At 36.2% G+C, this 12,523-nt stretch overlaps 2 protein-coding genes across 2 annotated transcripts; both read right to left on the minus strand.

Moving 5' to 3' along the window:
• Positions 1 to 1,704: 1,704 nt before the first annotated feature.
• On the minus strand, positions 1,705 to 6,549 carry LOC101315076 (homogentisate phytyltransferase 2, chloroplastic-like). Its single transcript, XM_004305504.1, has 10 exons — positions 6,340 to 6,549; positions 5,716 to 5,837; positions 5,460 to 5,606; positions 4,845 to 5,070; positions 3,988 to 4,061; positions 3,204 to 3,296; positions 2,701 to 2,818; positions 2,482 to 2,544; positions 2,110 to 2,142; positions 1,705 to 1,959 (listed from the first exon to the last, which is right to left on the minus strand). The coding sequence occupies exons 1-10, from the start codon at positions 6,547 to 6,549 to the stop codon at positions 1,885 to 1,887; spliced, it is 1,161 nt and encodes a 386-aa protein (XP_004305552.1). The 3' UTR covers positions 1,705 to 1,884.
• Positions 6,550 to 8,192: 1,643 nt separating this feature from the next.
• Positions 8,193 to 8,804, minus strand: LOC101315367. Its single transcript, XM_004305505.1, has one exon. It carries the CDS (start codon positions 8,802 to 8,804, stop codon positions 8,193 to 8,195), a length of 612 nt encoding a protein of 203 aa, XP_004305553.1.
• Positions 8,805 to 12,523: the final 3,719 nt, after the last annotated feature.

The following is a 12,523-nucleotide window of genomic DNA, read 5'->3' on the forward strand; positions in this document are numbered from 1 at the left end:
ACCAATCTCCCCCCTTGGGTATTGAATAAGAGGTTTTGTCAGGAATTGATTCCTGATAAGCAAGTGGGACCCACATCCATTCTAATACCTTGACATGTTAATAAAAGCTGGAATCACCAATTCCGGAATCAATTACACCACTCTCAATTCTATTCCAGGTTAGTAAACATGCCTTTAATCTTATAGTTTCTTCAATTTCATTTTGTTTTTGAAGTTCAATGGCTATTGGAGATTTGGAGTAGGCTGATATTGTGTGTACTGCAAATCGGTGAAAAAAGTAAATTTTAAATTAAAAATATATAGATGGGGTGAGAAGAGATCGAATGTAGAGTGAACAAAACAAATATGAAATTGAAAAAAATATATATGTAGGGTGAAAAAAGATTTTAGGGTAAACAAAGCAAAAATGGGAAAATGGTATTTTAAGTATTGTAAATGGGTGAACAAAGTACTTACAATTAAAAATATATAAGTAGAGGTGTGAAGAGAACGCGGGGTGATGAAAGTGGTTTGTAAAGTGGTAATAGACGCACCTAAAAAAAATAATAATAATAATGAAAGAAGAAATAAAAATAAATTGTAATGTATCTCCTCAATATTGGAAGTGTGTCCTCTATTTGCCACCCTCCCACCGCCCTCTCCATGTTTACTTTGGTGTCAGCTTAATGCAAACCTCACGCGCTCTTAAACCGTGCGCTTCCGACGTAGTCTCGGAAGGATCTTATTATTGGATGGTGCTTCATACGCGCTCTGAAAAGGAAGTGGTCGTTGCTGTTTGCAGAGAGGTCCGTACAGCTAAGTACGATGACCGTACGGCGTTGTTGATAAATGTTGAATAACAGCTGTGCGTGGCTTTCTGCAAAAGTGCTTTTGGCTCCGACAGAATCTAAATGAGTTAGAGGAATCTGACAAAATGATTTTAGGTCCAACGCGTTTGTCTAATTAAAAATAGTATTAAACCAAAGCACCGACGTAAGAGTATGGAAGGGAATTTGAAAAAATTTCAAGGCATAATGGAGCAATGAAAATGAGATTTATAAAAGTAAAAAAAAAAAAAAACAAGTTTCCTTTTTTTGGTATTAATTAACAAAAACTGTTTTCCTTTTTTGGTGTTAATTAACAGATCCAAAGAGGGAAAGGAAATTAGAGCCATACCATTCATGTTTGGTTGACATGAGTCACGAGTGGAATGGAATGAAGCTTAGCTTGGTTTGATATACTCGTTTATTTACCCTTTTTAAAATAAAAAAATAAAAAAGAAAGACTGACCCTGTCAACTGAGATCTCACTATTCCATTAAATTTGTCTCAACATTTCAGACTCACAATTTCTAATTGGAATTACCAATGGTATTCAGAAGTAGGATTATAGTTTTCTTAGTTTTTCTACTGGGATTAGAGACTACAGGTCTACAGTGCAAAGAGATAGAAATACTAAAGGGAAATACAATGTACAAAGTTTTGAGCCAGTAGACTAACTCAGGTGGATTTTGATCGAGATGTAAAATCTTCAACCTAAGCTCAGGAGACTTAAACTCAACTATATCTTACGAAGTTCAGACATCAAAATTAAATAGGCCAATAGTACTAACCCACCATCCATGTTTAGAAACTTCAGCCTTGTTCAAAAAAAAAAAAAAAAAAAAAAACAAACAACTTTAGCCTTCAGGTTCAAAACAATATCCCTTGTAACTTTTCCTTATCTCAGATGAGAATTTGATACAAGAATTATTGCATAATGGATGTAAGTCATGTAACATCCAACACTCACGGCAATATCTACACTCTGTTGGCCAGATAGAATTTCTTTCTCGCTCTCTATACATCTCTATCTCTCTCTCCCTCCCTCTCGCTCTGTTTCTCATACAGAAAATACAGACTAGGTCTAGATGAAAGGAAAAATGATATACTCTGCATAAAAGAGATTCCATATGAACCTATAGTAGTTGGCAATGGCTTCCTGCAGAATGTATGAGAACTTAGTATCAGACAATACTCTGTGCAAGTGTTGGTGGAATCTAAATATCATCCTAGCATATCCTATCTCAATCAGAACTAGTTGACCAATAACTGCTATATTTTATTTCATGCAACAAAAAATTGTGATTACCTTAGTGTAACTTGCTTTCTCGAGCACCCAGGTCTGAAAGAATAATAAATAAAAAACCATAAGTCTGTGTGAGCTTTTAACCAAAGATGTCATAATTTTGCTGACTGAAAGATGTCTAACATGAACCAGTCAGATCCAATCAAATGTTCAATAGAGAGATCAAAGTAACACAAGAAATGAACTTGTCAAAGATCCTAGGCATAAATAAAGAACGTTACATTGATAATCTAGGTGTAGGAGCTTTAGGCACAGGGGCGTATACAAGCATTCAAGAAACAGGGACACTCCAATTGATAAAAAAAAAGAAAGAAAAATAAAAGCTTATAAACATGTATATAGAGCATTCAAAAAATATGAATTCAAGAAACCAACCTGAAAAATCAAACTCAAGGCCAAGATTGTATGGGTAGGTATCATTAAGCTACGCCTGAATGCCTGTAACAAGCAATTGGACTTGAATATTTTGAGAAGTTATATGTATATATTAAGAACTTGACAAACACAATTAGCCAAAGCTATACACTATATGACAGAAGTCTAGACACAGACTGCAAGCATCTAATGGTAAACTTCAAAGAGATAAATGCTCACCTCTGGCATGAAACTTGCTGCCAATATAGAACCAACATAATTTACCAGCAATAGCCCAGAACCAAGGAAGGCAATTTTTCTAACTCCAAGTTTTGTTGCAAAGGTTGATATCTGAAACCTGTAATGATTGTTAATTCAAATGAATATTGGACGGCAACTGGAATTTAGGTTTCAAACTATGAAACTGGTGCTTCCAGATCTACAATATTCATAATGGTAAAGCTTATTATGAAAATTCATAATGAAATAAGCATATGCTAAGAAGACTGAGGATTACAGTGAGTGACATGACATCAGATGAGCAATGACTCAGCATAAATCATAACTACTCTGGGGTGGAGGTCTCCAAGTTTTAACACTTGTTAATTCATGTGACAATAAATAATAGATGGAAATAATGCCATTCAAATTAACATCCAGAACATGGACATTTTAACAACTCTCAACAGGACAATATCAAATGAGATATGACAGCAACGACATAAAGAGGTCTTGACACTTACTTGCGGTCCCCCTCTACGTCTGGAAGATCTTTTGTAATGGCAATCACCAGAGCAAACAATGTTACAAAGGTAGTGATAAAAGCAACGGGGGAGCTGCAGGCAGGGTTTCATCTTCAAGTTATGAATACGTACACACAGCTAAAATATGAGAGGAATGTCACTCAACACAGAAGTGGACAGTGCAAGTAATGGTCCTAATTCGAGATTGGAATATAGTAATGCTCATTTCTATATGCCGGAAAGGTCTCATTATTGTTCATTTTCAAAATCCATATTCAGGTGTAATTAACACACAGCTAAAATATGAGAGGAATGTCACTCAACACAGAAGTGGACAGTGCAAGTAATGGTCCTAATTCGAGATTGGAATATAGTAATGCTCATTTCTATATGCCGGAAAGGTCTCATTATTGTTCATTTTCAAAATCCATATTCAGGTGTAATTAGCATAACTAGTCATTCCATATACTAGCAGAGTCGTACTCATTCCATTTGAATTATTCGAATGACAATAGCATTTATTGGCCAGTTAGATAGTTACATGGGAATGGAGTATAAATAGCTAATTTGACTGTTTATTTCCTAGTATATTTTTGGGAGGATTAGAAGAAAATTACGATTTAGAACTGATATTCCAAATAGGAATTGCCAACTTGAAAGCACAAAACTATCCAACTTGACAACAGAGCGTTACCATGTCATTACTACTATTTGCTTTATAGGTCATGCTATGTTTTCATCTGAAACTACATGTTAAAGCAAAATAGCACAACTGGTAACACACCTCCACTCAAATTGAAGTCCAAGGGCAGCTCTAGTGGCATAATATACACCAAAATTAAGAAGGAAACCCCGTACCTGCAGTAGGCATCAATTCTTTATCATTACTCTGTGAGAGAAATATATGAAAACTATCTTTCAAATAAAAAATATTCACATATTCATGTACACTAAAACGATCAGTGTTTTTACATCACCACAGCGCCATCATACAGGTGTATACTTTTAAAATTCATTTACTTTCCTGGCTTTCTGTTTGTAATCAGACACGTCACTTTGTAGACATTGTATTAGAGAAGACCAAACTATGTGATTTGTATAACTATAAACAGTACTCTACTTCTTTAACATGTGAAGCTTCAACTATAGGGAAAATTCTCGAATTTTGTCAATTCATTGCCTACTCTGCAAATTCGCAGCATACTATTATATGGACATATTCTACTACAAATTTTATTGATAGGAGCACTTTAGGGCAAATCTAGAACAGGATACTAAAATTACCCATTTTCCAAATTCACAGCCTCTAACATATACTACTTCCTTTTTCTGTCGCTTGTTAGAAGGTCAACTTAAACTACAACCCGAAAGTACTAATTTCTACTTGGCAATTTTAGAAAAAACTTCAGATGCCCTTATCTATTACCAGTGTACTTCATCAATTCTGATAACTATAAATCTCTTAACATTATCAGCTTTATCTGAGAATTGGAGTTGTTCAAATGACAATCCTGTGGTCCAAATCATATTCAATATGAAGCCATTGTGAGTAGTTTATGACTCATGATGGAGCCAAGAACATCAACAACAAAAAACCAAACATACAATTTTATTGAACGAAGTGGCGAACAGGAGCAATACCGTGGCAATTATGAGAAATGCCGCAACAGGAAATCTCTTCATTCTAAATGGAGGAACAGAATAGATGGTGCCAAGGAAAAGACCAAGACTGTAAAGAGAAGTAATGAATGGCCCGAAATTGAATCCGACAATCAAGAGGCCAGCGATTGCGAAAAATATAACCAAAACCCATGCTGATTTGACGGAGAGATCTCCTGCAGCTATGGGTAGATAAGGTTTGTTCACCCTGCAAACAAAATAGGCACAGGCAAACAATATAAGAATTTCCATGGGAAATCTGTTGATATGGAAATAAATTATACATGAAGATTTACCAAAGATCAAGACTTTATCTAGCTAGATTTTTCCTTTTCTTAAAGACCAATGAAGACTTCTAATCAAGAATATCTACATCAATGAGTGATATGCATTAACTACAACTACCAGGCATCAACAATATCTGAAAAGAGGAAAGATGTCTTCAATTTTAGGTTACAAGAAATGTGTATAAACCCTAATTAGGTGCTATGCAACCATTAACTTTGAGCTCAAGGCAGTTTCATATTTCTTTACTCAGAATTTACTTAGAGTTTGAGTAAGTAACAGAAAGGCTTGTACTAATATGTATCACCATACTTGTCAATTTTGATATCGTATATCTGATTGATGCCAACAATATAGCCATTTCCACATAGCAGAGCGAAAAGACCAGAGAATGCCTTACACAGCAAAGTCCACTTTATCAAATGGGAGTTCTCAATCAACGCCTTTGTCACCAAAGCACTGTGAAAGAAACCAAAAAGAAATTTGGTTAACTTCAAGTGGACCAGGTCACAATCACACAAAAAAAAAATGGTTGTGTCAATCAGTATCAAACAGAGTAATTACTCACATTGACCCAAGAGCAGTTCCACGTATAGTATGTGGCCTCAGGAATCTCCAACAAGCATCTTTAAAATCTGAAACTTTGGTAAGTACCGGATCAGATCCAGCAGCTTCAGCTTGACTGCAGGCCTGGCAGCATTCACTTTCACTTTAATGGCATAAACATAAGCTTGAGTCTCATAGACTAATACAGTCCCACCACAACCATGTAATCAAGCACTACTAATACATGTCCATTTCATATTCTATATCAACAACCAAGGCAGTGAGTCGGTAAGTATTGAAGGAACACATTGTATTTGTTTTGGGTTTTTAGCAAGTGAAAAGGTTCATCAACTAACAGACTGTGCTGCATTGACGGTTAACAAATTCAACAACAGGCAAATGCTGTATCATCAATCTCACAACATTCAAATTTCAAGTTTCAGAGCTAATGCTAATTGACCAATCTCTACTCTCTTTTCGATCAATCCCCGAATATATCAAACTGTGATTGATTCAGCTAAAACAGATTAAACATACCCAACTGTACAAAAATTAATGCTTATACATATCAAACGTTTTGTAATATTTCATCAACAATCCGAAATGGGTCGAGGAAACAAGAAAGGGAGAGAATAATGAAGCATACCCAGATGGAATTTCGCCTCTGCTGGAAGTTGAGGAAGGTTCTAGAGCAAGTGTATAGCCCAAAAGAGTGGAGGTTGGTAGTGCATTGTGAGAGAGAAGAGAGGGATTGAGATTTGGTAGTTCGAATAGAAGAAGAAGAAGGGAAACAAGAGGGTTTGGTGGTGCCTCGAATCCGAAGAGAAGGGGAGGAAGGAGAAAAGGAGAGCTCCATGTTAATAGGACCACGACACACACTGGGTTTGCGCCGAGAAACTTGGATAGGCTTTAAACATCGAGCTAAACAGTAAACACCATACAGACGGTGTCGTTTGGACGAAACAAAAAGAAGATAGAAGATTGGAGATGCGGGGGATCGAACCCCTTACCTCTCCCACACATTTTTTTACACCTATTATGCGTTTTTTTTTTTTTGGTTAAAAGGACCACATTGTGAACCAACTATACAAAGTAAGCAAAATTTTCAAACATCTTGTGAAATAGGATGTGATCGGAATAGTGAAATACGACTAAGATTTAAAAAACACAAACTTCCGAAAATGTTTGGACCCCAATAAACGCGGTCAACCCTAATTACGCTCAGACGCTCCTGAGGGAGTCTAACCACCGGAGGGTCAATTTAACAAAAAAAAATTCATGGGTTCCTAAATCTCATATATACGAGCTTTAGGTTCGAAAATGGAGAAAAATAGTGTTTCGCACGATACCGGTCAACCGTGTTTTGTGTAAAAAATGAGGTTGAATTAAGGTTGACTGATTCGATGAGAAACGTAACGAATGATTGATTTTTTTCAGTAGACCTATTTAATTAGCATGATTACATCAGACGGTGGAATTTTTATTTTACATATTTATGACTTCGGATCGTCTCGTGTCTACTAAAGCGGTATAACTTGTTTAATATGTTATATGCAAGCGTACATCATTGTGAACCAACTATACAGATGAAACAAAATTTTCAAAAATCTTGTAAAATAGACTGTGATCAGAATAATGAAATACAACTAATCTTTAATAGTTTTGATCAACTTGATCAATTCATGTATACATAAATAGGAAATAGATAGGTATAGCAGACTATAACCACTTGACTAGAGGAACCATGGTCCTTTTTCAAATTTGGATGAAATATGTTGTTTTTTCTGTCAAAGAAATGTGCTTCAGTCAATTTTTTTTTTTTCCTTAAACCTCGATGAAACGAGGGAAATTCATTGAAAAGAAAAAAGATAAATACACCATAGTAGGAGGGACCTAACTCCACTCCTATCAAAAATAAAAAAACAAACCTATTACTTACAACAAAACAATGAAAGCTAACATAAACGAAATGTGAGAAGCCCCAACCAATCGTTATTACATAGAGAAATAACAAAATGTGCTTTAGTCAGTTTCATCTTCTAGTCCTACAGGTATATCAGATAGAATCTGCATAAATAAATCAAAATGAAAAACAGCAATGTCAAATTACATATAAGTGAAAAATAGACCGGTATACTTTTGGGGTCTTTATTGAAAGTTCATGTATATATCATTGGAAAGGCACTAAGCTAACTAACTTATCATAACTTTTTTTTAAGTATAATATCAGCACAAAGAACATAAGCAAAGGAATCAAAGTGGGATTTAGAAACAGCATGCAACTTTAGAAACAGCATGCAACTCTAGAGATGAGTGTTTTTTCCATTCAAGTGATATCAGAAACAACCAAATATATGCAACCAGTTTTCAACTACAGTGTAATGCTCAACTTTATGCTCAACTACTAAGTAACATCCCTCAAGTCTTTATCAGAAACAACCAAATATATGCAACCAGTTTTCAACTACAGAATAATGCTCAACTACAAAGTAACATCCCTCAAGTCTTCTTCCTACCATTTTTCGCCTTTCCCATCTGTCTAGGAGTGGTTTTTCCACAGAGATCATTCTCCAACGCATCAGTAAAGAAGTCCGGAGGACAACCAAACTTATGTAGGCCTTCTTGCTCACAATCTTTAGCAGCAAGCTTATCAACCATAATGTTTTGCTCTCTGTAAACATGCTCAAAAATATAATGCTGAAAAGACTTTAGAAGATTTTGGCAGTTAATAATTGTTTGACGCAGCTGCTCAGAAACAACAAGTTTGGCTGAATCTTTCACCAATAGGACAAGAATAGAAGAATCTGTCTCGATCTCCAAACTCGTAAGATGAAGTTCACTGGCGATTGTCAATCCAACATATAGAGCTTCAGCCTCTACTTTAAGAACGGTTCCAAACCCAAAGTTGGCGAAGAAGCCATATAACCAATTTCCATCAGATTTCCTAATCACCCCGTCACCCCCAAAGCGGCCATTTATGGGGTTCATTGACCCATCAGTGTTAAGTTTACCCACCCCAGGTGTTGGTTTCCACCATTTGAGCACAACTGTCTTGGAAAATGCCAAATTTTCATGCTTCTCACCACACTTTAACAACTCAGATTCCCACATTGGTAGTCCTAAATAATGTTGTTTCTCTAACAAACTATAAAGATATACCAAACTACCAACATTACAACATAGATCTTCCAAGGCTCTGTAGCCATAGATCACATCAAGACTATAGAACTGCCTGATTAACGCCGAAGTCACACACTTATCCTTATTCCTTAAGTAGCATATAGTATTCCAAAGAACCTTTGAAAGTGCTTTTGTTGAAATTCTGTAACAAAACTAAAAAACAAACAAAATTGTTACAGTCGAAAGAACAAAATGATGCAAAGACGGTGGCTCAGTTGATCTTCAACTAGGGGTGGGTTCGGTGCAAATCGGTTCGGTTTTTAGCTAAATCCGAAAGCAAACCGAATTTGGTTCGGTTTTTCAATTTTTGAAACAATAAACCGAAAATCGAAAACCGAACCAAACCGACAGTTCGGCTGGATTCGATTTTTTTTTTACACAATAGAAAAAAAATTTCTGACAATGATTTAAGCCTAACCGAAAATGAACGTACTTTGTTTTTTCTTTAACTCTATAAAGCTCCTTGGTTTTAGCATTTTTCAACTACATCAATATAATTTATGGCAATAGTTCAAAATGACAGTCGACAAACCAATGTATAAACATGCAATCAAAAAGATAACATTACTGTAATACCCCAGAATTTTTAGATGCTAGTTTCTTTTATTTTTATTCGGTTGACTTTTTGGCTGACTTTTAAGAGGCCAAAAGTTGACTTCATTTTCCGTAAGTTATCTTTGAAAACTTCCTTCATGAAAGTTGTGGAGTTTATCGATACGAGTTCGTAGACATGCGGCACGCCTAAAACGGATGTCGTATGAAAAAGTTATGTTCAGAGGAAATTTGTTTTCGGGTTTGAAAAGAGTATAAGTAGAAAAATGTGTGTGAGATGTTTTTGGGAACCCTAAAAATAAGTCAGCCTCTTTTTTTTCTCTCTTCCCTCTCTTTTCTCTCTTCTCTCTCTTCTCCCCCTTCCTTTCCCGAGCTCTCCCGAGAGCATAACTTCCGCCGAAGCTAGCTCCGCCGTCCGGCCACCAATCGGACCGCCGCCGGTCCCGTTCAACTCCCACAGGTGCCCTCTTCAAGGCTGGGCAGCTGCTGCTCGGTGTGGGACGCCAGAAACAGCGTTTTCGGCCGGAAAAGGGGGCTACTGTGCAACCGGTCGGAACCGCCGTATACGACGGCGACGAGGGGCATCCTTAGGTGAGTCTTGATCCTCTCCTCCTCCTAGTAGTGTCTAGGCATAGATTGAAGCAAGTTTTTGAGGTTTTGAGGCCGGTTTTGCAGGTTTTTTAGTTGAAATTTCTGGTCACGGTTCAGGACAGTTTTCGGCCGGTTCCGGCCAAAATTGGTCGAAGTCTCAGGTATGAAAGTTGTTCCCCTTGCTTCAAGCTTCAACTTTGCTGTTGAGAGTTTTCTCAAATTCGAAACTTTGTGAAGGCGCGTGGGGCCCACTCGCCACCGCCACAGCAGCGCGTCCGGCAGGGGTTTTGGCTTAGGCTGCTGTGTTTTAGCTAGCTCTTGTTGTGGTCAGCTTGTGGAGATGTAGAATTTCTAGGTTGTGAGAATTGTTTGTATGTTAGGACTTAGGTTTATTTGTGTAGGCTTGATTGAGGTTTGAGTTAGGATTTGAGGATTAGAGGCAGCCATTTTGGGTCTCTAAGTTCGACGACTTTGGAAAGTCCTCTCTTGATCTAAGGGTTAGTTGAGGGTACTGTGAAAACCTTGGTATTTTAGTTACTAAGGTTTTAATTGTGTGTTTTTAGGTGAATTGTGAGGTGGTGTTTTGGCTTGCTCTTGTTGTTGTGGGAATTGCGGCGGGCTTATTAGGTGAGTAAAATCTCACCAAGGTCCACTTGTGACCTTTTTATTTTGGATATTGAATGTGATGGTGATTTTGAATGATGAGGATGACGATGGTGATAATTATTGTGTTGATAATGATTATTATGATGTTGATGGTGATGATGATAAAGTTTATGTTGATAAAATGATGATGATTATGATGATTTAAATTTAAAATATTTTATTTCTTTTTTGGTTGTTTTAAAATATATGAGCTTGATCGCCAACGGCTCATAGGTAAGATAAAACAAGTTTTCTTATTATATGATTATTTTTAAGGTTCATAAAATTATAGTATTTTTGGTTGTTGATAAGTTATTCTTGTGGGAATAACCATGTCTTGTGCATATAAATATATCCATGTGTAAGGATATAATTTTTTTTATGATGTGCTTTTTGTGTTGTTGATGATGTTGAATTAAAGAATATGCTATCATTTGTTTTTAAATGAGCTTGATCGTCAACGACTCATAGGTGAGATAAAACAAGTAGATAGTCAAACTGGGTTCCAAGCCCTTAATCGGGTGATTGGTTACGGTTATGATGATTCTACTCTTTTTGTAGAATTGTGTGTAGATAGTCAAACTGGGTTCCAAGCCTTTAGTCAGGTGATTGGTTACAGTTATGACGCTATTATTATTTTGTGATGTGATATTGGACAGTCAAACTGGGTTCCAAGCCTTTGGCCAGGTGATTGGTTACGGTTAGGAATAGAGCTCTAGTCCATCTGTCGGTGTAGGTCATATACCTTATGGTATCTGGGACCCATAGGTGCACAAATTGTTGTTGTAGGTCATGAGAGGTATTTATTAATATCTGGGACTCATGGGTACATGTTATTGTGAAAGTGTTGAAAATGTGGTTTTAACTTTGTTCTTAATTGTTGTCATTTAACTTGTTTGAGTATCTCTTGAACTATGCTTAATGCAGGAGATTCTTCAATTCTTATTTGTGTAAATTTTGAGTGGAATTCCTGAACTATCATTATTTGCAGGATTCTCTTATGATTGATTGTTTAGTGAATTGTTATGTTTTCTCAATTTCTCTCTTTGAATTTATTTGCTGAGGCAATTCCTGAACTAAGTACTAAGCAGGAATTTCCGGTTTCATTTTGGGTGATGTTAGGTTGAGATATTTTTGGGAGTTACTCATACGGGCTATTTAGCTTACCGGGTTTGTTGTTTTACAACCCTGTGCACCAATTCATGGTGTAGGGGTTAGACCTGCAGGTGATGATCAGCAGGTTTGAGGCGGAGGCGTAGTGCAGGATTTTAGTTTCTGTGAATTTTATTTTATTTCTTTTTATGGTAGTTTATTTTTAAGCTCATGTGAGCGACTTTATTATTACTAGACTTTTGAAGTTGATGTAATTATGGAGATGTAATGTTTAACTCGGTTGTTGAGTTTATTTACATTTACATTCCAGTATTTGTTTAGTTTGGAAGTTGTTAAGCAGGTTTGGGATATTAAGATTTTTAAGTTATATCATGCCCAAATTTTTGAAAATTTATCCTTCGAAAATTAAATTTTCAAAAATTGGGGTGTGACAAATACTTTAAAAGTCCAAAATTTAAACTTTAAAGTCCATACATCTTAAACACAAATATAAAGTCCATACTTCATACTTACATACAGTTAAAACTTAAAAGTCCACAAATACCAAATAGAGTCCAATGTTTAAAGTTGAGACATCAAAACACAAACTCGGAATAAATAGGAGAAAAACAAATCAAATACTTCTTGCAACATCATCTCATGCTTGCAATAATGTTTGGTTCATCTTAGCAGACACCACCATACCACTCCTAACATTTTGCGTACGTGACAATGATAGCATATCCAAGATTTCTAGAGGAACAAAAACG

Source organism: Fragaria vesca, linkage group LG6 (assembly GCF_000184155.1).
Source record: "Fragaria vesca subsp. vesca linkage group LG6, FraVesHawaii_1.0, whole genome shotgun sequence".
In the NCBI taxonomy this organism is placed as follows: domain Eukaryota; kingdom Viridiplantae; phylum Streptophyta; class Magnoliopsida; order Rosales; family Rosaceae; genus Fragaria; species Fragaria vesca.